The sequence below is a fragment of the Danaus plexippus genome, chromosome 4 (genome assembly GCF_018135715.1).
Source record: "Danaus plexippus chromosome 4, MEX_DaPlex, whole genome shotgun sequence".
Taxonomy (NCBI): domain Eukaryota; kingdom Metazoa; phylum Arthropoda; class Insecta; order Lepidoptera; family Nymphalidae; genus Danaus; species Danaus plexippus.
The window spans coordinates 1516254-1543617 of record NC_083538.1 but is presented as its reverse complement, the minus strand read 5'-3'; the positions used below and the strand labels follow the sequence as shown (position 1 = coordinate 1543617).

At 30.4% G+C, this 27364-nt stretch overlaps 1 protein-coding gene across 1 annotated transcript in view; it reads left to right on the top strand.

Annotated features, from left to right (window-relative positions):
* LOC116768334 (kinesin-like protein CG14535) overlaps positions 1–27364 on the top strand; it is a 174812-nt gene that overhangs the window by 38327 nt on the left and 109121 nt on the right. Inside the window, exon 3 of the mRNA XM_061526445.1 lies at positions 5294–5366. Coding sequence (XP_061382429.1) covers positions 5294–5366 — 73 coding nt within the window. The remainder of the gene's footprint in view (positions 1–5293; positions 5367–27364) is intronic.

Below are 27364 nucleotides of genomic sequence, written 5' to 3'. Positions count from 1 at the left end.
CTAACCAAGTGTATACATGCCCTAAGCTGTAATCCCCTTATGTCCGGTAATAATAACAGTTAACTACTAATCACCAACTTGTGAACAAAAAAAAATATCGATATTTTTTTGAAATTGCATTATTTTTATTGAAGTAATATTGCGAATCAGTCTGTTTTAACAGAAACAACTCACACGTCCTTAATATAAGCGTGTGTCGGCAATTACAATGTATGTACTGAAAATATTGTTGGCAAAATGTTACTATAAGACATAATTAAATGATACTTAGTTTTTCGGATACTATGCGTTTTTTATTATTTTATTCCTATATAATCCTGACGTTTCGGTTCCTTTACAGCAACCTAGATCACGGAAAGACGGGATGGAAGTCTGGTTAATTGTCATCTACCGCCAGCCAATTCTTAATTTTCTACTTAATTTTCTTTTTCTCTGGTTACACGCAAAATACCCTCACTGTGTCTTGAGGTTTTAAAGTGTGGCCACGCTCTTGTAAATATCGTAGTATCCGAAAAAAATAGTTTTTTATTAATGTTCACACGTGAATATCTTAGACATCATTGTAATGATTATTATATGAAGCTTAACTTTATATACATTTTTTCTCTTATTCATCCATATTCTTTTTACCTGGTATTTATCTTCTGTCTCTTAAGAAATTCTTGTGAGAGAAAGAGAGAATAAAAAAAGGTAGCAGACAACAGAAAAAACGAGAAAAATTATAATGTTTCATTATGAAGCACTTAAGATTTTTGATGTTTTGTGATGTCTTTATGCAAATCTGATCAAGGTTTGCATAATAGGACAAGATGATGCTTACTTCTTACTCCTGTAATCCAGCAAAATATGTTGTACTCAATAAATAATGTACCTAATGTATTAATGGTTTACATAAAAAATATCAGATGAGGATCTTTTTGTAGCAATGAAGCTAGGGTATAACTACGTCGAAATACCTAAAAAAATGCGAAACTTCTAGGCCTTGATCTGAGTAGTAGTAGTAGTGATGTAATAACAGCCTGTTGTGGAAAACAAGCGAAACCGCGGTTAAAATCTATCTAATCATAATACTGTAAACGTGTGGTAATAATAGTACCGTCGGTTAAATGATAGCACTAGTTACAATGAAATACAGGATAATTTTATTAAATGAGAGCAATCATGAATGTTCGGTGAGAATTCAATTCCAACGTTCGAGACACGCACTGCCGGGTGCTAAAGCTGTACTTAAAAGCCACTTTACCTGTCCAACTATTATATTGAACGTCATTACAATCTTAAATTATATCTACACATCGAGTACAAATAAAGTAAAAACTGAAACTAGTATTATTAGGATTTACTACGCGGATTTTATTATTTAAAAACTACATAACCGAGGACACCTCGTCTGCCCGTGATCACGGTTGCTGCAAAGTAACCGAAACGTCGGGATTATGTAGTTTTTAAATAATAAAATCCGCGTAGTAAATCCGAATAATACTAGTTTCATTTAAATTAATACTCGCGAAAATCTTAGATCTCATTAAAGTAAAAACTCTTAGAATTATTATTAATAGTTGAGAAAAATTAATCTAAAATGAAAGCCGAGTGTAATAGAATTTATGAGATATTGTGTGACGTGGGAATCTGCATGAGGGGTCAAAGGTTGCGACAGATACGACGAAGACTAGCTAACAGTCAGATTTGGGCTTGATAACTTTGTATAGAAAATCTAAGATTAAATCTTGTGATATGTGATTAAGGTTCAGATGAAATAAGTTAGAAATATCGAGGTTCGGAATTGAAGAATCCTCTTTGAGTAGCGTATTGTATCTATTACTTATAGTACTAGTAAAAGCATATATTTTCAATAGCTAAACCAAATATCAGTACACCAATAATATATTAAAGCCGGCGTGTGATTTCATTTTGAAAAGATAATGTATTCATTGGTTGGAAACGTAGTTATGAATAGTTTCGTAACCGTGCCTCTTTGTTTTGAAAGAAAGTATAACGTGTCGTGAGTATTGTCTATTAAATGGCAAGCCATAGCCGTATAGTTTGAGAGCTGACTAACAAAACATTATTTATTTACACAAAGCCTTTTGTTATCTTTGAAAAGTAGGATTTATTTCAATTATTTTATTTATAAATAAGATATAATAATTAATTTTCCATATATATATGAGAAAGAACAATTTTATTAAACTATTTAGTCCATTCACGTTCATTTTAATGGCAATGATTTAATAAAAAATCACTTTTATCCTGAAAGAAGGTCTTTTTGATTTTATAAAGAACGATATAAATAACTGTAACATGAAGTTGCGTCACAACATTACGTACTGAGATTTATGATCAGAAATCATCGAAACTGTTGGTATTTAGTATACGAAACAAACTCGTATTAAGATCTGAGGTAAAGCAGAACTATTAACTTCAGTACTGCGACGTGACCTTCAAGTCAGTCTGATATTGTGAAGGTAAATTCGTGGATGTTCGACTTCAATATTAATCATTGTATATCGCATTTTATAATCTATTTGAAATCTATTTATCATATTTTTTTGCACAAACCATAATATTATATAAGTAAGCTGAGAAAAAAAATAAAAAAAGAAGGGAAGAAGTTTGACAAATATCAGAGTAAAAAACACTAAATACGCTATATTTACTGTTACGTCATAATTCCTGAACATTTGATCATATCTCTAAGAGTAATCCAGAATTAGTAATATGCGAACTATTAATTCAACAGCAAGCCACACTTATGTTCGTAAAATTCGTCTTAATAAAGATCCTTAAAGATAAATTACATATTTATACCCTGGCGTGCATAGTACGTAAGGCAATTGGCCGCAGCGATGTCATCTTACACGCGAGCTGGAATATTAATAAGAGCAGACAGCCTCAGGCCGGCAGCCCCCTGTGACCATACTAAATGCTACCATCGGCTGGGAAATTCAACTCGAAACATTAACAGCTTCACTAAAAATATATAGATTAATTATATTGTATTTGTGTCAAAACCAAAAAAGGTTAAAAAAATGAAATGGGTCATAGCTGGGGCTAAAAAGGACTTAAAGATAAAGAAAAATCAATTTGTTCTGTGTTATCCTTCTATTTTCTCATGTTGTTCTGTTGCAGCTCCAGCTTTAAGGGTGTTCACATTTTTTCCGAGTCCGTAATCAATAATATTCTAGTTATACATACTTTTTATATTAATACTACATCGAAGTGAACGTCCTTTACTGTGGCCGAACGGTTAAGCTGATTTTGATGGAGTTGGAAAAGTCGTCGAAGAATATATGCTATTTTTTAAATTGTAAGTTTTGTATTGGGATGGAATTTTAATATCAAACACGGAGGTTTCATTAAAATTGTCTTAAAGCACAAAGCGGTAATGCTTATTGTAAACCTTAGGCTTTAGCAGTGAATCTTTAGCAGGTATTACTGCCTTATATTATATACACAGAAATATACAAAAAAAGAATTGATTAAATGTTTAGGTTAAAACAAAAGCTGAAGTCCGAACGAGCTTCATCGTTTTCTTTTCATCATCTTGTGTTCTCCTTCATTGTAAATATCGTCTTAGATGATTTCGAGTCTATATTATGAGTTACCGTAGTAAGTGCCGTAGGAAGTTGAAGGTAAAACTCAAGTGGCTTCGAACTAACGTCGTTATTGTACGGGAACAGGTCTTATTGCCTCAAATTACTTGCTGATCGTAAATACCGTGTTTAATTATGAATCATTGCTGTTCTAGCAGTTAAGACTCAAGCAGAACGCTAGCAATATGGACCAAGATTTATTTGTCACTTGGAATAAGTTACAATTTACATCTCAAGGCTTTACTGCGCTGTAATATAGGTTTAAACTAATAGGAACTAAACTCTTATCATACAATACTATGATGTAATAAGTTAGATATAATAAACAAAAAATAATGTGTAAATGAATGAAGTGAAAAACTAACTAAATCATCACAGTTGATTTTTTCTATAGTGAAAAGGTTTTTTAAGATCCATGACAGACGTTTTGAGCTATTCATCTTTGAAATTGGATTCATAAAAACAATTTCAAATCATTTTATTCTAAAGGAACTACAAATAATTTCAACAGTCTTTATATGTAACGATTATTCTAGACATATATAAATTGAAATTAAAATTCGCTTTCAATCTATTAAATATGAAAGACATACATACCTGATTGGTAAGATATAACATACTATGTCCTTAATCGATATACATAATTATTATATATAAAAGACGGAAGTTGCAAGTGAGTAAGGGGCTGTAATTTGTCCTCTCGCAGGAAATGAACGTATTTGTTTTACCTGCTCTGTATTAATAGCGTGTACTGAATTAAAACCTTCCATGTGGCTTTTATATACGAGTATACAGCCATATTATATATGCTATCTTTATCCTCACTATATGTTAAAAAGAACTTATTATGCTCAAGTAATTGTTTATAAAAGATTGTAAGCTTGCAGGTTTTAAGTTTAACATTGAGTCAGTGGAAACTGAGCATATGATAATGGAATGGAATTAATGGAATGGGTTGAAAAAAAAAACTTATAATATAAGTATTCGTGTTATATAAGGTCTGATAATATACAAAAATAACTATTTTAAAAACCCTTTGGGTTAAACGCGATAAAAAAAATAATTATTTATCTTGATCGGCTGAAAATTTGTCGAAACGTCGAGTAAGACAAAATAGTACATGACTGAGTCAATAACCGAGTAAATAACGTTTTGATGTACATCACGTTATGGATATATATGAAAAAAAAAGAATATACTGAACAAGGCGTATAGTAGTGAATCTTGTCGTTCAATTTATGAAATTTCGATTTTATTAATACGATCCACCTTATAAAGAACATCACAACTAAACAAATTAGTATAGTACATTGTTCCATTACTTACTTAATTTTTCTTTTATTCAAATAAAACGCTATAAAGATGAATATTAATTCTATACGCATTTGTAGATTCGATTGAAATAGAAAGGGGTACATGTTATTTTGATAAATATTTTATATCGTATATATATATTATAACACTTAAATAAGAAGAGATCTGATATCCACTTTTTCTTTTCTGTTTTACATTAAAATGATAAAAAATTTAAAGTTTTTTTTTATATAATTACGTTTTTTAAAGCTCACAACAACATAATAAAATAAAAAAATATATAGTAAAATATATACTGTTGTATTCTATTCTATTCTATTTATATTCTGTTCCATTTATGTTCCTAGTTGTATCACTAATATATAATGTGGATCTTCACCTCGCAGGTCTTCTCTCCGGCTGGTGGGTAGCGATGCTTCCTACAAGCTCAGTCCATACGAGATGGAAGCTCTCAACGCTGTGAGTGTCTCCTTTCTTTAATTCTACATTCACTTAATTCTATTTCACTGTACATTATACATTTTAAACAACGGCACATTCATTCTCATTTCTCATCCCGTCTCTAGTACTGTCTGAATTATTAATGTAAATTAAAATTGTGTTTTAAATGTAAGTAAATAAAGAAGTTTAAGAAAGTGTATAGTCTCGGTTGAAACTGAAAGTTATATATATATGTATATGTATTGTTTCTTTGATAAAAATAATATGACTGTATTCCCATATATCACGTATATGTTTCAAAAATCTAAATCATAGTTTATTTAAGGGAATTCAACTATAAAATGTATTATATACCAATTTAAATAAGTGTGTCAGTTATCCGAAGCATATAGCTACTGATTTTTTTATATGATCGGCGGATTAATGGAATATAGAAGACGGAGAGCAAACAACAATATCTCAAGGGATGATCTCAAAATAAACACGAACACGTGAAACCTGTTATTGCTGTGCCATATCGATTTTTAATTAAGTTACTATGACAACATTACAATATCACTTCTGGTTACCGCATCCAAAAAATATCGTAACTTACGAACGATTTGTCTAGTTTTAAATCGTCTTAAACTGTTACACGAATATGTTTGGTATCTATATTTTCGTAAGATTAAATTGATGTGATATAAATGTACAATAAAACTTTCAGCTTTATCCAATTTTCAATTCGTCTTTAAGGCTTCAGAATTCGGACTACTATATATTATTTTAAAGTTTTTACTGTAAAGTTGCATTAAAATCCGTTCAGTATTTTTTAATAAATGACCTTACATCCACACATCGTAAAAACTTTTGAATTTATAATATTAACAGGATAATATAAATTAATTATTTTTGTGATATCTTAGTGGAAACTCTTTAAATATTCAATATTCGCGTGAGCGCTACGAGATTAAAAAATTAAATTGATAATAACGTTAATAATTAAATACATATAAAAAATTATACATTTTCTTCCAAACGATCATAGTTTAATTTTTGTTGTAGGTAATCTCTTAATTTTTTGTTAAAATTCAAATATTTTTTTTATTAATAACGAAATAGAATTGAAATTGGAGAGCCAGGGCTTCAATTAATTATCTACAGAAAGTTCCTACAGAAAATTCTTTAGAGAATTATTTGACCTTAAAACGACCTACCTACGTTAATAACAAGTTACTCAACAATATATTTCATAATCTATACTTACTATTATTTACAAAAAATATGTAAAAATAAATAATATATATATTAAATTAATTGTATATGACACGGGTATTAGTTTCCGAAGGCAAGAATTTACTAAAATCTATTGAAAAAAAATAATATTCAAAATTCTATATAAATTCTCAGAGCACTAAGGCTCGAATAACATACAAAGGAGCAAATCGGTCGTGCATTTATAATTTAAGTTTAATTTTCCAATAGGTATTGATTGTGTAACTCCTCGAAGTCACGATTAATTCCTAATACTGCTATATTTTACGTCTAGCTATTGTTGCAAATTCATATGGCGCTTGGCCTTATTTAGTGTGTCGTTAGTACTGGTAACGGCAGTAATTTTAAGTGTCACTGTAAAAGGTCAACAGATATACAACTTCCTTGATAAACCACTATATAATGGTAATTAGTTATTATAAATGTACGTAAAAATTGTTATAGGGATTGCAGATAAATCTTGTTCCTTCGATTTGTTACATAACTCCTTTCGTTCAGACAATTTCATGTCTATTAAGACATTTTCAATTCTAGTGTGACAAAAAAATTACCTGAAATAAATGGGTGCAAAAACATGTCAGTGTTTATTTGTTACCACGTGACACTGTTCTGTGAAGAGGCGTCGTTTGACATTCTTCAATTCCCCAATTATAATATGATATGTGTGACGTGATTAAGTTCATCCAACGAACGTTCTATAAAACGTATCAGTGCTTATTGGGCTACTTAAGAGGCCCATTCAGAGAGCTCTAAATAAGAATATCAAAATTTTCCATCTAAATGATCAGTCGGCCACAACAAAGGCGACGTTCACAGTCAATTAGCCAAACTCCATCACAGACAAAACTAGCAGGCTGCACGTTATTATTCAACTCATCCCTAAGTTTCCACAACACAGACTTTGTAACGACATCATTATCTTGCGCGTTCTGATATCATTTGGAAATTTACTGCTTTGTTATCAAAAGCTTACTAAAAATATTGATTGACGCTATGGAGACGGTTCTGTTGCAAACAATGATATCGGAATTAATATTATCATTCTATAATTTAAGTTAATCATAGTATCGTGAGCACAAGAAACGACATTGAAAAGAACAGCACTAGGATTTTATTGTATTATTTATTTTGTATTCGTAATATAATGATTGACTACAATATATTTAAGAACCATGTTTCCAAAATAAAAGAAAAGTTATGGCTTTTTTTTTGAAATTTTGATATTTGTTAATAAATAAATTAAATAAATAAATCTAGTAAATCAAGCATTAAACGTAGGGGACGAGAAAAATAAATTATCATCTCGTAGGAGCAATTAATTTCGCTTTAGTTTCCCCAATCTAGGAATCCTGATTCACTTATCCGATTTAAAGGAAATCAGAACATTAGCGAAGAAAGGAAAGTCATGGAGGGATAATTCACACTCTATTAGGCTGAGGTGATTCAGCAAACGGCTGTGGGTTCAGAACATCCCCGTGGTCTCTCTGTGATTCGGTTATTATTTTACATTATACAATCCTATTGTAAACTTTGATCTGGCTTATTCCTATTCATGACTTTATGGTCCAAGCGTATTATATTTAGTTTAACTTAACCTTATCATTAGATCCTTCTTAACTCATGTGTAGGTTAAGGATTTTTCGTTTTGTTTTTGGATATTTTAGTTTATGACCTGTAATATTTTTATCATGATCGTCTCTTTTATATCTTAAGATCCCCTGTTTTCAACGCTTCTAATACCTTTTTTTTTGTAATTTTTCCTTCCAAATAAGAGCCTGAAATTCACAATAGAAGTCGGCAGTAATTTAATATGAAGTGGTTTGTCTGTTGGGTTTTTTGTGCCCGCAAATATAAAAATCTCATCGCCAATGGGAATGTGTAATCAGCTGTGAAATTTTTCTCATTAAATTAGTTAAATTCGTATTACTATATAAATCGCGTATCTACGTGGGTGTAATGATAATAATCAGTAAAGTAATTAAATAATAAAATTCAATTGCCTAATAGAATAATTATAATCATTCATAAACATTTGGCTTTAATTTGCCTAAAAAATGTATCGGAAAGGGGATCTAATGCAGCGCGATCTTTAAATCGAGGGGTGCATAATTCATCATCAGGCGCTGCCATCCGACGCTATTTTTATTACATCACACGTTAAAGAATGAATTTCAAATGTCGGATGTTGTGATGGGGGAAGTAACTAGAAGCATTACTACAGTTTCTAGATTTAGAAAATATATATTGAATTGACGATTGTTTTTATAAAGTTACTTAAAGAATTTTACAAGAAGTTATTATTTTGTTAATATGAATTATTTTACACAATTTTTTTTTATACATATTTGTTTTGTTATATAAAGTTTATAAAAAAATATATAAAAAAATATCGTAAAACGTCCCATGGTTGGGGTAAAAGGTGTCAGAGGGTGTAAAGAATCTCGAAAGAAATATACAGGCTGTGTGAATCGACTTGAGGCTTGATTTATATGTAGTATGAGTTATCACCGTAATGTTTACTTTAAAGTTATGAAATAAAATGTCCGTAATGTAGCTTTATATGAAATATTTACTTTAATAGCTTGGCTTGAGTCGTTATTTTTTCCATTTAAAAAGTAATTTCATCAAAATTATAATTTAGATGAAATAAATTATTAAAAGTATTTCAAAATTTTAATCTATATATTATATATATCTAAATAAGATGTGTTAGTTACACTATTTATAACTCAAGAACAGCTGTCGGGATATGGTTGAAAATTGGCGGGGAAATGGAAAAGGAGACGGACAAAGGATACCTTATTCTGTTCGATCTAAAAAGAAAAAAAAAATTCCAATATCTAGCTGGCCTCTAGCGCGGAACAGAGTTAACCCGGTCAGCTATACATATATTACTAATACCGAAATTAACGCGGACGAAGTCGCGGGCAAAAACTTGTTTTTATTTTTATAAATAATTCATTAATGCTTTTCCTCTAATAAGTCTTAAAAATAATAATAAATTCTTTGTTTAACACAAAAAAATATATTGATTACATTTACATAAATATTTATTTGAATTGAAATAACTTTCATTATTATATAGGGTGTCCCAAATTTAACGCAAGATTTGAATTTGCCGTCATTTGTGCATTATAACAACACCTTATTTTTAAGTATATCTGTTATTCGTTTGTTTATTTTATTTTAACGTGCGACTTAAATGTCATTAATGTTTCGTAGTCAACAACAATTCATTACAATATCTCTAAACACTCACCAACAGAATTAAATTCGCAGACCATTTTAAAATCGTACAACAAGTTGTTAATGATAGCCACATCAAAGAAGAAACACATTTACTGACTGACGGACCAATTACATACTGGAGATATCAAAGGAATCAAATGTAGCGTTTTTCTGAATTTCCCAACTCCCTTACATTACAATACAAATGATCACACTTTTCCACAAATCCCTGTTATACCGTTGGATTTCAATTACCACAATTTGCGACACGTTTACTTCGCCGCATACGATCCCCTAAAATCGATGGAACATCTATCAATATCGTAAATTTGACTATAACAACGTGTTTCCGGTGCCTGCGTGCCTGGGGAGTAAAAATTAATAAGGGGAAACGTGATTTTAACGACTCCCAGACAAATTGATGCAGAACGATCATTTGTTGGTTCCGACTTTAGATATCGCGACGCGGATTCTGTGACTTTCAACTGTTGTATGACCTTGAATAAATTTTAATAAGATAAAAAATAATGTCAGTCTTGTAATTAAAATGTATAATTTCTGTTTATTTTAATTGTTCTATAATTATTAGGGCAATATATTTTATTCTTCTTCTGTTAAATAACGTATCGGGGGCCGTATAAAACACCTCCACTAATTTGTAACAAAGCGTACTATTGAAGTAAGACTCTATATTACATTCAGATTTTATTTCTTTATGGTTTTCTTGTTTTTTTTTTTTGTAACTATTTGTATTATTATCCGCAGATGTCTGTTTATTTTAAACAAGGTGTGCTCTTCCACATCTGTTGTAACTTGTAGGATACGACCTATTTGTAACACGCCCCAGAGGTAACATTGCCATTATCTACACTAATATTATTCCAGCTATTCCTGGAACGAATTGCCTCAGAAATATCTATCAGTTATGAAAAAAATATTGTGTATTTATTGAATTGATTATTGCTATCGGAAACCTTTTAAAAACATAATTATTTTTAACGGATTCGTCTAGATGAAATGTAAACATTTTCAAATACACTTTTTCCAGATTTAAGTCGTGATATTACTGATCGATAAGTCGATATGATACATGCATGCTGGTTGTTTGTATCGAGTATATTAGAATACTTATTCATAGAAATAAAGAATTTGAAATATGAAATGTATTTTTATCAAAAATAAGTATACGTAACAACTTGGTGATGGTATCAAGCAAGGATTTATATTTTATATAGATATGTTCAATGGAATGAAAGAAAATGTACTGTAGCAAACCAGGCGGTTGCGTTTACTTAAATATATAAGATTTTTTCATTACAGTTGTGGGTAATTTCAAGGTTTGTCAAATTCAAAAATTTTGCAATCATTCATAAACATACAACGGCTTGGAAAGGAAATAGTTGGAGGTGAATGATAAAAAGCCGATAAAGATTTGTTACGAAGTATTCGGCGCATCGCTCTTTGTGGAGTAATGACGTGCGCGGTACCGCTCACCGCACTTATTAGAGAGTCCGATGTAAAGCACTGGATGAGCTTTCAAAAATTGAATTTGGAACGCAATCGAACCCTTGAATTCATTAACAGTTAAATAAATTACACAAGTTCAAAATTAATAGGAACTTAAAGTCGTAATTTTTATATTAACTTTTTAAATCACGCTGTCATCGCTGACAATGCAAACGTTTTTTTTGCGTGTAGATTTATAGTTTATGCAAACTAAATCAAAAGACTCTGTAATGAAATATTTTTGTCAACCCAAAAGCTGCTTAATTTTGTTTTAATATATCGACAATTTATTTCGCTTCCAGCGTCATTAGATCTGGTTCAGACAATCACCTAGACAAATTCACCCTCCCGCATTGTCTCTTTGATCTCTGTTTTGGTTTTCACACTGGCGTTACATCGATGTACATCGAGACCTCTCCTCCACACTCCAAGTCTAGGTTCCGTCATGGTGTGTCATGTCATTAATGATATCTAGTCTCTCTCGTTTGAATAAATCCGGCGTGCAAGATACAATTTTCATTTGAATGTTAACAACTTTTTTATATCCGTAATACATAGCATACTTTGTAATTTTTAATGCCGCATTCAATACGATACATGTATTTGTTGAAAAATGAAAATCCGAACACGAATGGTAAAGCAATAAAAATTATTACACGTGGCCAAATCGTTCGGAGCACAGGTGGCAAATTGAATATGAAATCTCATAGCAATATTTTCACCCATGGTGGATTTTACTATTACAATTTAATTTCATATTTGAAAATTATATAATTTTATTTGTAATGAAATGTTTTATGTTGTATTTCTAATTTATTAAAATGAATGAGTTATATTAATCACATCTCCGAATGCCATCACGGCACACGAAGGGCAAGAAGATGAAGAGCATATGAGGGTCTCAGCTGGGGATTGGACACGCAAATTGAACGCACAATTATATAGACACTTAAACTTGTGTGGGACGATTGTTTGATTGTATCTCATATGTTGTTAGAACTGAGGCTCTTTACTTTACGCGAACTGAAATAGTCGTAATATTACATATCCTATGGAATATATAGGACCATTAGATAATCTATTAAAACTATTTATATAAACGTAACGGGTGTCGGATGAGTTTTGGACAGGACGAGGAAAACCAGACATAAAATATTCGTAATACTTTATTGTTAAAAGAAGTGAATATGTCGCTTTGAGGTCCTCGTATTTGTTTATATCCGAGAACTCATGCGAGTCATATGCAACAAAGTCTCTGAGCTCGGCTTTGTGTGATCGAAATGGCAACCGCCGATCGTCTTAGCCTTTGTAATCAGAATGTCTCAGTAAAGCTTTCTTTCCTTTGAAAGACCCTGCCGAGCTGCATGTATCAAGCCACAAGAATATCAATAGCACAAGGCACGCCTCCATGTTAGATACATACTCACACACGCAGATCACATAACTATATATAGATACGATCGATCAATCTAATATTTAGCTGACAAAACACTACACCCTTCAAAACATCCCTAAATAGACGTCACAGGTGTTCTTTGTCCGATTGTTGAGTTGTGAATTACTCTAAGCAAGATTATTTGTATCATCATTAGTATTATGGTGTAAATAAAAAAAAGTATGGTTTTGATTTGAAGTTTTTTCATCATCTTCATGTTATGTGTCTTTACTGGAAAGTATTGTAGAACTATGCTAGTTAATCTTAAAATATAAAACCGCAATATCTCTATTTAATTTTTCGTTTGCTAGTCCTAGCCATCCAACTTGACCATCATTTTTATTTATTCTAGTTCGTATATAATGACATCTGGCAGAATTACTGTTACATATTGAAGCTACGTTTGTACATAGATTTTGGTTTGTGTTGTCAGCAAAAAAAAAAAGGGAAAATAACCCGTGTATTATAATTAATAACATTCAAGATGGCGTCCCGGTGACGTGTTGATCAATATGTGTTTTTCATACTGAACCATATAATTGGGGATCAGCTGGTTGACGCCGAGTGGCAATTACTCCGTTATAACGGCGTACGTATTTTTAACAAGATATATATATTTAAGAACATGTCGTTATAGCTGGATTGTCCTGGATTTGTAATATTGTAAAGATTATGACAATGGTGCTTTTGCAAATTCCTACGAGTATTGTTATGTATACGAGTATGAGTTTTGTAAGTAACATTTACTACAAAGACTATCTAGGATTGTTGTTTATAAGGTTGCCATATTAATTATGGACTTGTTTTAAAGGTAAATTTCTTGTTCCTCATGTGAAACAGCTAGGAATATCAAGTGAAGTTATTCATAAATAAAACTCGTCATAGGGGAGTAAAAATGAAGCCTGATTTAAGGCTTAAGTTGGAAGTGTGAAGCTTCCCTCGTCACCTGATGGTCAAAGCAAGGATTACGCATAGATTGCAAAACGTGTCCTTGTCCATGTCGATATTTAATGAGGGCTTTTGATGGGTTGTGTGTTTTAATATTTTTATTTCATCATTTTTTCTACCGGCATACTGTATTCATAGCCGAGGGATGGTGGTTTGGTTAGTAAATAGAAAGAAGCAAATCCTAGACCATACCATGTGAGGAGATGTTTCATGAAATGAGAGAGAAATCAAGTTTTCGTTATTATATAAACGTTTGTAACTACTTAATAAGTTGTTTGTTTATTTGTCATTTACAAAGATACATTGGCGGACCAGGTGACAGATGTCTGCGATTATGAGCGGACTTGGAACAGTGTCCCGCATGAACATATACAAATATGACGTAAATAAAATGAATTTAATCTTTTTGGTTTTTTTTTATCAATAACATGAACATTCCATATAAGTATGAGACGAACATAAGTACATATATTAATTTGGATTATCAAATTAATTTAACACTGGTCATTTAGATATTACATAGTTTAGGATTAAGACACTTTATTAGTTTGTTTGGTCACATATGAATCTAAATGCTTGGGCATTTATTTACAATTGTTTGTAATAATAAAATTATTTTTGACGAAACAATTTTACTGGTAGATATGAGATTTATTTTTACGAAAAAACAAAAAGGCGTATCTATACAAAATTTACATAAAAAAATACGAAAAAAGGCTTTCATTACCGCTCGTTCCGTTTACATGAGGCTTTTATTTTGGTCAATCCGAGCGTGAAACCACGCTTTGCGATTAATATCGTCGTAATATATCAATAAGGTCGATATTAATTGATTTGTTTTGACATTTCTATACGGTATTTGATTGCGCACAAAGTTACATCAAAGCGAGCGTTGCTTTTCATCTAAGTTCCTTTAAAGCAAATAAGCTTCTGCTCAAAAATAATTCCTTTTATTGCTGGTTATTTGAAATTATTAAATATATGAACTCAACTGTCCGATACATTTTCACATCCATGTATTATTTTACGTATTTTTTCACATTTAAAACAAAATGAACGAAAAATATTAATATTTTTGTTTTTTTATATGTAAGTGTAGCCAATATATGAATTGTCATTAAAGATATTCATGAATGTTAGATAGCTTACGTATCATATTCCCCCAATTCCAATTATTGAGATAATCCGACTCTTTAAAAGCAATTAATATTCCATTGATCCGGTAATACTCCATGATGTGTCCATAGCGCTTGGTGTAGATTGATTTTAATAACCCCTCAGTCACTCAGACACTGGACAGGATCGCTGAATCCCCTTCACAACAACCAGGTGTTGTTGGTGACCATTCTAAAAGGACTGCAAACAAGTGATGGTTCGAAAAAATCCTTTATTATTCGTGAAGTTTTTGAATTTAACGTTAATATTTGGTGTTCATTTTAGGAGTTATTTTGGTCAGCATGATCGTGTACGTTGTTATATAGTGATTATCTAAAAATCTGAGTATAAAATTGGAGCGACGTGTTGTAATGAAAAAAAGATTGTTTCGAAAAGTTTATTGGGTCCATAAAAATATGTCGTTTTTAGAAATTTTAAAGAGAACTGCATTATTTATTTAATTTGGTTGTTGTTTACTTATTTGTGAGCTGACTTTGTTTATAATTATCTGCATTACATAGAATTTATTAGTTTATTAAATACAGTTACATTTTTCTGTTATAATACCTACATCCATGAAGAAATCTTTCATATATATTTATAAATCTCGAGAGATTTCAATGATTTCTTTATACCAGGTCTTTGCTGAGGAAGAAGTTACTGTTTTGTATACAATTTTCTTTTCATCGTGCATTGTGACTAGAGTTATATCATTTATTTACGAATCTTCTAATAGCTTACGGTCCTCTATTGAAAATTATTCTTGTAAACTCATTTTTCTGTATATAAATATTAAAAATGAATTCATATAAACGTTATAAACAAGATTGAAAAGGCTCGCTGAAAAATTTAATAGAAGGACGCACAATAGTCATGCAAAAGCCGAAAAAATACAAAAGGTGGTCAATTTAATATGCGTTCGCACCCTCATGCTTTTATCGCCCTTATTGTAACGTGTATTGGGATGATTTTGATGAAACGATAAAAGACAGTGATTTTGAGGAAATTGTTAATATCGGTCTACTTGAGTGCTGAGTCTACAGTCCTGTAGTAAATTTATCAGAAGGTACTTGCTTTACCCCAGCTACCTTCCTTAATAGTTTACAATAAACTTTATAGATAGCCTTACAATATATTTGAATGTTTTGGAACCTCCTTGTTTATGTAATTGAGCTTACTTGACTTATACATCAAATAGGAAATGTTGAATAAAAATAACAGGATGCTTACCCTGGGTTCATATCGAGACACTAAATACGGAGCGTTTACAGTTTGTCATTCATAAATCTTTGAATAACTAAGTATAGGTCATTTAGTATTTTCATTGTATTTTTAGTTAATATTTTTGAGTGTTTTTTATAATTCAATATATTGTTTATATAATTAATGTATCAAACTAAAAATAATTGCATTTACAAAATTTCAATAAAAGTCAACTTAAATTTTTTGTGTTGATGTTGCCTCATTATGTTGTTGTTGGCAGTAACGCTTTCGCTTCTTCGCTTCAATCTTTTCCAAGTATCAAAAGAAAAGCTTTCTTTTATATTTTATATATAATAAGCCTTGTTGTTTATTTTTCCGTCCTTAAGATATTTTCCCTCACGAAATAAACGGAAAAACTCTCAGTAAAACACGAACATATAAATAAATAGAAAATATAGATGAAAATTATGAAGATTGTATATTTTGAAATTGACAATTGCCTGTATTTATTTAATTTCATTATGTCGAACGTTTATGATATAAATAAATCAATGAAATCACCCAAAATTCGACTACAAAAATTATATTCTATAGACGAAGAGATACTCATTTTTGAAAGAATTAAATGTAGTTATTAAAGATTTTAATTCAGACTAAAATAACCAAAATAAAACAAATAATAATAATAATAATAATAAAGGCTATTGGACGTCACTAAGTTATAATTTTTGATTAAAAACGTATTTATCAATAACTAACAGTTAGTAATATTTGTTTAAGATTCAGCCGGTCCAATAAATATGTATATAAATAAAAGCTGCAACAAGAACGTTCATTAATAAAAGTAATTGCCGCGCGTGTTTTTAAAACAAAACTATTTATCTTATAAAGTTTCTCATCGGAGGGGATCAAGACGTCGGCACATAATTTTTCAATTTGCCCAGTTAAAACGTGTTAAGGAGACGGATTAATAAATCTAGAGGGGACTACCCTCGCTGGATGAGGTCGGACGTCAGCTCAGTTAGCTCACTGAGCTGACTCCTACCATATGTATTATTTAATATAATTCATGTATTTAATTGCTATTTTACATTCTACACAATATTTATCATATCACTTCATCGCGTGTTTCAAATGTCTTAGGTTTTGGGACAAAACTATTTGAATTTAGTGACATATAATAAAATAAACCTAGTAATTTGGTAGTTATTAAATAACAAAAGAGCTTACGCTATAAAATTGAATAATTCTTCGGTACTGTAATATATGTATGTATATATACGTCTGTATAATTCAGAAGTGAAAAAGGTAACGACCGAAAAACGTTTGTAGAGATTTTCTACTTAAAATTTGTTACTTTATACAACAACAGTATAACTACACATTCGTATAATTTCACCCTCATTGTTCGGATGTTTAAGGAGACGCTTGTTTAATTAGGCAGCTTGCCTCCTTGATTGTTCTCAATTATAACTTAGCGTGTATCTGACGTTGATTCATTTTAACAGTTTAGGAATTTTTGGCTGTCTCAAGAGGATTTAATATATTATAATATTCTTTAAAGATTCTCGTGGAAATGTTAAGGATCTTTGTATTTTTTCTACCAAACAACCTATGTATATATGTTCAGTCGACCGCTTTTGCAGTTTGGATATTATAAGAACAATCGTTATTAACTTAATATTTTTCTTTGCCGAAGAAATTACTAAAGGAAACAGGGGTTCGTCTAGTTCGCTAAGAAACTTTGTAATAACTCGCAATAAGTGATAAATGGTGGCTAATGGGAGGGTGTTGGACCTTTTAATTGAGATGAAAAAGACGTAGCCTGAACTTCACTAGGATAATTAGTTAAGATCTTACTATAATAGGTATTTAGGATAGTGGTTTATTTATAAAAATGTATGCAGACAAATTCCAGTGAGAAAAAAACAACTGATAATAGACAAGTTACGAAATGATAGGCCACTCATGTTATCATTTAATTTACCGTTATTTTATTTACAAATGACAAATATATATAGATATATAAAATGTCAACTATGAATGATTTATTATTCAAATTCCGTTCATTTATTTGGTGATGAGTGCCGGAGTCTGTGATACATGTTGATTTCATGGGAGATGCAAACACAAATTAACAGAGACTGCGTTTCTAATTGGGGTGTAATCAGGATTGATGTCGTCTCTATTTATATTAATTATATTTCTGATAGAACGTAATCGCGTGTAGCGGTAATGATACGTTTTAGTTTAAAATATTTCTTGTTTAATGAAATTTTTTTATGATTGTGAATATTTTATTCTGATGTGACCTATTCCTTGGGAAAGCTATTACTGATTAATTATAAAAGTCTCTCATTGGATTGTATAGATGACAAACAGTTATGTTGTTTCAGAACAATCCGTGTAGCAGTTTATGCGTAACGAGACTAACAAACGTACATTCATCTCACAGATTTATGCCCTTGTAATTGTGAAGATCCTTTTGGGAAACTAGCATAAGTTAGACATTAAATAAAATAGTATTATATTTTTATAAAAATGAATTAGAATTTACTATTATTTTAAATTAGATTTGTATCATTTAAATGAAACTAATATATTTCGGACATACTACGCGGATTTTATTATTTTAAAACTACATAATCCCGACGTTTCGGTTACTTTTCAGCAACCATGATCACGGGCAGATGAGGTGTGCAGATTTGTATCTGGCTATTGTGATACACTTATATAATTAATTTCTTCTTAATTTTAATTGCAAGGTAATACAATTTTCTGTATCTATTTCGAGTCTTCTCTCGATAATGAATATGTGACGCATGAACTAAAATTATTAAAATACTAGGCAATATAAGTCTTAATTTACAATATATAATATCTTCAGTTTACAAACTTTAAGTCCTGTTTTGTTGTTTATAAAAGTGATAAATGGTTACTATTCTATTTAAAGAAAATACACCTACATTCCATACACTCGCCAAATTCTCATATTCACACAGACGCTCCGGCAGACAAGTCTACTACTATGTACAATAATATCAACGTAAAAATTTTGTATCCGTACCCCAAGTTTGAATCGTCAACTACAAACGGATCGTTTAGAGTTATACCTTCGAGAATCCTCGCATGTTATAGTTTCGCCACGGTTTGATATAGAGAATACTGGATACCTTTACGTATTAAGACAACGTAAACTTGTAGTACGTGTACCGTTCGTAGAAAATGTTAAACTTGAACGTTCAAAATAAATATGAAATATCTTCTCAAACTCGAGAACAATAAATGGAATTGTTTGAGTTGTTTTAATATATTTTTTTTATACGGTTGTCTGTTTCGCTGACGGTGCCCTTTATGGCATTCCACAAACATTATTTGGCCTTTAAAAGCCACAAAGAACATAAAGTATTTCAATATTAAAATCTTGTAAACTAGCTGAAACAGAATTCATGTTATGTTACATGAATAATTCCATTAGATTGATGTAAAATTTGAAAAAGTTAAAGAGATTTGTTATCTAAAGCTAAGATTTTTTCAGTTTCAGTTTAAAAACCGTTTTCTTAAAACCATGGGATGTAGTAAGTTTTCAATTAAAGGAGTACTGAGTCCAAGCGTTATCCAAACATATGGAATTGATTATAAACGACTTTTTTAAATGGTAACGTAAGAGATAAAATTACCATTATATAAGTTAGTCTAACACTTATCGTAGCTGACAAATATTAAAAAAAGTTTTTACGGGGTCAAACAAACGCTCTTGTTTTTATTTTATACAAAGTTTAAACGTATTTCTTTCTTAATATGATCATAATCAATTTTGTATTTATTTCAGGATCCGATTATTTAAAATCTCAAATTGTACAACACGTTGAATGGCCTGTTGTTGTTCAGAACATACCCCATGGTCGTCAAGGCAAAATTGATGACCCATCAAATGATAGCCCATAAATCTGAAGGTGCAAATAATTCCTCTTATTTACTTCAACTCACGACGTCCGAAAAATATATACTGACAATGTGTATTTATTATTTGAAATAATATATTAATGATTTTTCTTTATTCATATATAGTAATGTTTTAATATGAATGCCATTAACGACGTACCTGTGTTTGTAAATCGTGATCCTCTTTCATCTGCTAATGTTACATTAATTTTGCTACACACGTTTTCTTATGTCCCATTTCATTAATATTCTAAATTAATAAATTTAATTATTTTGATGAAGTTTTATATTCATATAAAACGTGTATATGATTCTTTTCGTTTCACAACTATCTTTTTGATAGGATGGTGTGAAAAAAATTAACAAAGTTAATATAAAGATTATGTTTGATGTGTTATTTACTTCTAAACAAATAAATTGTGTATATGACAGATACAAGTTTCATTGGGATACAAGCCAAGGTATTCTCAATAATTCCTTCCCGACTATTACGATATTGTTTAGACATATAATAAATATATTATCCTGTATAAAAAAATCAGCTAAACCAATCACAAAATCGAATGTTATTCAGTGCTGGTTTAGTTCCCCTTTACAATGCATTGCTTTTGAATGTTGCGCTTTCCTTGAGGATTTTCAGATTTGATGTTTTTTTATGTCCGTGCTCGGTAATAAGAGAAATCACTTAAAATTGCAGCTGAGAAATGGCAGAGGGCTGATTTCTTACGACGTGTGACACACGGATGTCCAGATAAGCAAGCAATTTTTAAACTCTACTTTTTATTATAACTAATGAGCAATAAAATTGGCTTTCTACGTTATTGTCATGTAGCTTTTATTTCTAGCATCCTAATTATTTGCATTTCATAGTTTCGTTAAAGTCAATGGTTACGTCAGAGAGTTTAGATTATAATATAAGGATGTGTAAGGTCGATGTTTTCTTAGTGTTTCTATACACCCGTGTGTATAGCTTTGAGGGTGAAAACAACGGGGTGCTGAGTAAAATCTGGAACCTTTAGGGGCTCGGTTCGCGGCAAGCAATAGAAGATTAATACTAGTGCCCTTTGTACTTCCTTGACAAATAACCGAGGGACCGCCTCAGTCCGCCGATGCATCATCTCAGATCAGCATACAGTAAGACAATATCTTAATACAACCTTTTAACTAAGATTAATGCATTGAACTGACGTACAATATTAAATTTAAAGGAAGCATTTTATCTATAGCTTGTAGATAACTTCCGGTTTTTAATCTAGTGGGGGCGATTTCATTAAAGCCTAAAATCTAAGTCTTGTAAAAATAATTTTGTGTATAATAATATCCATAAAACTCGCGTGGACACATTTAAACACACTTTCATCTCGTCCGCCCGTGATGACGGTTGCTGTAAAGCGTAAAGTAATCGAAAAGTCGGGTAAATGAAAAATGAAATGTGAATGAGTCTATGTATAAATTCCGAAAATCATAGTTTTATTTAAAGCCTGTCTGAAATATATTAACACAAGCTGCTGTGTAAAATACATTAATTTTGCTTCGTTACACAAAATATTCTAAAATTATTCATAACTAATTTTCTTTGTACTAAATCTAGGTCATGTTTATTAAATTGGAAAGCAATATAAAAAAGTTAACGCTACGTATTAACGACGTGGTCTACTTACCGAATGTAGGCGCCGTAATATATCGATAGGAATTTATTTAATTATTCATTTATTTATTTATTCAAAGTTTTTTGCTCTAGTGAAAAATGTACTTCCTTAGAAAACGTTAAATTATAAGAGTTTCATTACACATGTATTTAAATTAATAGTACTAATTGTATAAATGAGAGTTTTTTTATATATTCTGATTCATTGTATGTAATACTATTATATAATATATAGAGACAAGAACAGAGTAAATATTTTCATTAATCACAAATCATTTTATCACTTACTTGTATAAAAATAGTTATTTAATATAAAATTCTAAGTAACTAGATCTGGAAGTTAGCCCGCAATCACACTATTTAATAAACTCATTACTACCGACGCAATCAACGCTCCTTAACCCGGTTTACGGCACTTCATCGGTAATTGAATATTTTGCGATTTGTAACTAAAATTTTAACGAAATTACTCCATAAACAGTTTAATTCGTATATTTTTTTATTATCAGATCATTATTTCAGTAGTACTTCTGTCCGTGACTGTACTAAATGTAACAAATTAATGTTTTATTAGATGGTACTTGTATTAATTCGGCAGCGCTTATCGTGAACCGCCCTGACATCGCACCACTCACTCGAGGGCGTTGCGGTGAGGGCTAATGTTTTTATTTAATGTCCTGAGAGCACTCGACATTCCTGTACGTTAGTATTGACACAACTCCTGTTTCAATATGTGATATATTGTTCAGTATTAATTACACTTGAATCAAGACGAAGCCACGTATTCAGTGTGTATCTTATAACATATAATCTTTCTTATTACAGTTGTAACGAATGAGTATTAAAGTAAGTTAATTTATTTATTGCCAATTTTCTATAGCTTCAGCAATTGTTTTATTACTGTTCGTTCATGTCACCATTATATAATACAGTTGAACAAACTTCAGTTGACTATTAATTTTTAGTTCTTACTTTATATTTTTAGTAAAAATAAATTTTTAAGACATTTATTTATTGGTTGTATTCAAATAAAACTTCTGTTATAAATATTATTGGTTTTTAATTTCAATATTTTAGCATTACGCAATTAATATTTTGAAAGTCATTGTATGTTTTAAGTGTTATTTGTAATTTATTTGTCACTTCATTTTATAAACTCATATTGTTTTTAAGCCCAGTGCCTAGTGTGGATACATTTGTGTAGAACAGATTACACATGCATTTCAACTTTTAACTTCCATCCGACTGTCATCGCGTGAGAACTCTCAAACTGATCTTGAACGTCTAACCCACGGGAGATGAAAGCTCCTTCACAAGAGCATTCCCAGCGATACGTCAAAGGATAAATGTATGACTTAAACAACACTATTTGATATCATTTATTTTGTTTGTGCTTAACATATATGGTAATTTTCATATTAAATATTATATTTAATTAATTTAAGTTTTAATAGATCATGCAATTGTAATCAGTTTTAAATGAAACTAATATTTTTCGGATTGTAATACGCGTATTTTATTATATAAACTACATACTCGCGACTTTGTGTTATGTAATACTCGCGAATGTCTTAGATCTCATTTTATAATAAATTTTGTTTGGTTAGTTATAATATTATACAGAATAATATTTTTGTGGTAACTTATCCCTGTGTGATTTCATATTGATCTTTGATATATATTAATTTAATCGTTGTAAGTGCACATGTTTGACATTGAAATCAATCGTTCTTGATAACTTGTTTTTTATTCATTCGGCATACGGATGTTAAATTTTATTATAATCGACTCAGTTCACAATTAAAACGTTTATGCAATAATTAACAATTCAAATAGGACTGTTTTATGTAACAAGCAACGAAGACGAGTGTAACGTATGTTCCGTATAATTCAATTAATATATTCACAATGTCCGGCTCTGATTGGATTTAATTTGATATATTTTTACATGAAACAATTAAGAATTTTTGCCATATATACGTGAATTAAAATAAATATGATAAAATCGAATTCCAATCCCGTTCATTAACATGACGGATTTTTTTTTATTTTTACTCATCGTGATATATAATCAAATAATAGATCGAAACACGTTAAATATAGATATAAAAAAAGTGTATAAAACATTTTAAACTTAATAAAAATTTTAATTTATATGTTTGGGTCGGAGTAAAAGACTATTTATTCCTTTAAAAACTTGTAAGCCGAAAAGATAAACAGCTTAAATTTAAGCGGTAATTTGCAGAGCACTCCTTAGCGGGTTCCAAGAACAAAGACTTTGATAAACACATACATAAGACATACCGTTAAGTGTTAATATTGTGATTGAGGTTTTAATATATATAAGTACATATATGTATATACATGATATGTAGATATAGAAATACTCCAGTAGCTAACAATTTTATCAGACACATTTAAAATAGAGAATTTTGAGTCCTGTTGCTACTGACTGAATTTCAATAATATATTTTGTTAACATTGTCGAAAATACTGATGTTAAATTGTCTAACGTTTGTGTCTCGCCTTTGTTGCAATCGCTGGTGTAAGTACGGCTTACAGGACATTGTGTCTGCGGCGAGCTGCAACTTCAGAAACTTCATATATACTGTGTCTTTATTATTTTATATTTAATTTCTTATATTTTTACTCGATTTTCGCTGTTTTTATTCCTACTATTAACACTACACCTATTGTTAGTTTAATTTTGGTATGTATAAAGAAGACTTTATCAGAATAAGCATGCTTTAATCTCGCGATCAACGTAAAATTTCTTATTGCATTACATAGATATCTCCTAAAATTATTTAATGTATTTATATTAATATACAAAATAAGTAATAAGTAATAAGTTCAATTTTCATATTCTATAATATATATATTATTATATAAATAATTAATCATCTAAGCAAACCGTCTTAAAGCAGCTAGTTTCAACTAATTGCCTCTCCGAACACGCGAAAAAATCATCAACACGGTGCAGGGAAAAATGCATTCGCTTCTAATTGATCACCGCTACTTCGTTTATGTTATCTTGTTAAGATCATTGTAATTATCCTTAAAAGCCTTAAAGAGCCTCTCCAAATCGTGCCTTAATATAACTTATTTGAATTCTGAGAGCGATATTACGGTAAGTACAGTTAATAATTTGATTTTGATAGATCAAGAGAGGCTCAAGAACTGAATATTTATTCAATAATCTTGAATATCTTTTTCAATATTAGAAATATAGAACAAAGGTACCTGTATTCAAAACTTATCTGATCTTTGAATACTTTGTCTTTCAACTGTTTGTAGTTTTTAGTCGCAAATATTGACACTCCCACCCTCCGGATGTTAGGTTCGTTTGGTAGAGATTATAAATGTATTTTGTTTCAATAACGACGAGAATATAAATATTCAGAATAAAAATACATAACCTGGATAAAGTTTACGTATAAGAATTTATTCGTTTTAAATAATTTCAAAGCTCTAAATAGACAAATGTCAAAGTTACTATTCCTTTGTCCCCTTTCGTTGGCATTACGTTACGGGCAGTTTACTTTTGTGCTTTGCTGTCCGCGTCCACTCCGACTCGTTGGAAATTTGTTGATAGATTTCATCACCTGCTATTCGAAGTCAGACCTTACTGTGTTATAATAAGGTCTTATCTAACGATACATTATCATGTCGCCGGATTCTCGCATCCAGACAAATGAAACATTTAAGAATAAATTCTAGAGTAACTTAGGGATCGGACGATAGGAAAGATAAAAACTATATCTATGTTTATTTTAGAGTCAAAGGAGAGTCATATACGTCACGGATATTGGAAGACAGAGAAAAATTACAATACCATTTAAACTCTGTTAAAGTTCCCAGTCGAAACGAGGCATTAAAATGAGATGCAAATGTAGAGAAAAATAACTGGAGGGCATTCGCTATCAAAGTAGGGATCACACGTAGTTGGCGTATGAGGTACGGTTATTATTCAGAGAGACGCCACCAGCGTTTATGATAACATCGGCCCATATGACTGTTGGTATGAATGAATGAAGTTGAATGAGTGAACTTTGCATCCAATCCGGCTGTACTGAATCAAATGCAGTTGTTTGCGATTTGAAGATTTTAAGCCATTCCACAGTTTTTGACCTACAAATTGTTCATTCATTCTCACATTCAATTCATTCTATAACTTTTAGATTACGTATATACCTCCTTAAAACCTACGACTTTTACGTATTAATAACTATTGGCTTATTCTCAAAACATAGCTATAAAAAGTTACGAAGATCTTATGATAGGGTAACATTATGTTTTCAAATTTTTTTCGTATCATTTTATTTAAATAAAATATGAATTATTTTACGTATTAAAAGTTCAGAAATATATAATTTTAACTTAATTTTATAATATTTTCTTTACTCTATATTGATTAGGTACATGAAATTTTGTGTTTTTTTTTTGTCGTTTTAAAACAATTTGATTACCTTTGGATTAATTTGTTTGTCATTATTGAGCGATCTGAACTTTAAATACGAGTAATCTACGGATAAAAAGTCAATTCAAATTATTATTGTGTTTTATTGAATTTATATAGTAAAATGGTGATGCTAAAAATTAACTAATATATAGCGATTTTTATATACGAACCTTTTAAATATTGTGTAAAATGAAAGCAGTAGACTGGAGAGTGTATCACATGTAAAGCACAAGATCCCTAACAGGAAGACATTATCCCTTTTATCTGCTGTGTCAAAAATTGTACTTGAATTTCGTCTCGCGTAAGACCAAGTTTGACAGGTGACATTTAGTACAATAGTTAATGAAGGTTTAAGACTGCTATTACGATGTATGTATTCTTAAGATCTCATTTCCTAGATCATCATCTAGCAAGTTTGTCAAGTTTTGTTTCCATTCCCCTAATCCAGTTTAAAACGCTTTAAGAAAACTTCTCTGACGAGTCCAATAACATCTCGATTTAGATAATAGCAGTTTAACAAGTTCGAAGGAGGCTCGTAGAGATAACTAGATGCTTAATATTCTATAAAATCATTCGAATACTTAAAGGTATCTTGACCATGCAATTATAACACTAATAACTGACAGTTAGTTCTATAATTGGATAGCTGTAACAACATTTAACTACACAACTAGACATTGTAATTGGTAACATTATAATACTTAACTTGTATGTTCATGTTTGAATATTCTTTTCCTTCGTAAATTTCTGCCAAATTAAATTACTTTCAAGCGAAAAAACCCGACTTCAAAAACACAACGTGGTAACTAAAGATCAAAAAATAACTTTACTCTTAAATATTATTTCCTAACTTAATTTATCTAATAAATTCTAAATGCACAAAAACGGACTAAATAAGTAATGTAGATAAACGATGATTATTTTTATTCACAAATTTATACAATTTCTTAACACCTAATAACCTTTTGAAATGTGCCACTAATTTGTATTGTTAATGCCTACATATTTAAAGAATTGTCCTCGATTCTGTCAGAATTTCCTAATCAGGTCTCGTTGTAGTCATCTATGAAGTTTACCCTTATATAAGTAGATCGAAATCATTAGGCGTTGAAGTTACTTGTTCGTTTGTCGCACACGTAATAAAAGAATATTCTAGACTTACATAGTTTTCTCATGGCTACCATTGCCAGAAGTAGACCAAATTGAAATGAGACCAAATGGTTTTTTTTAAA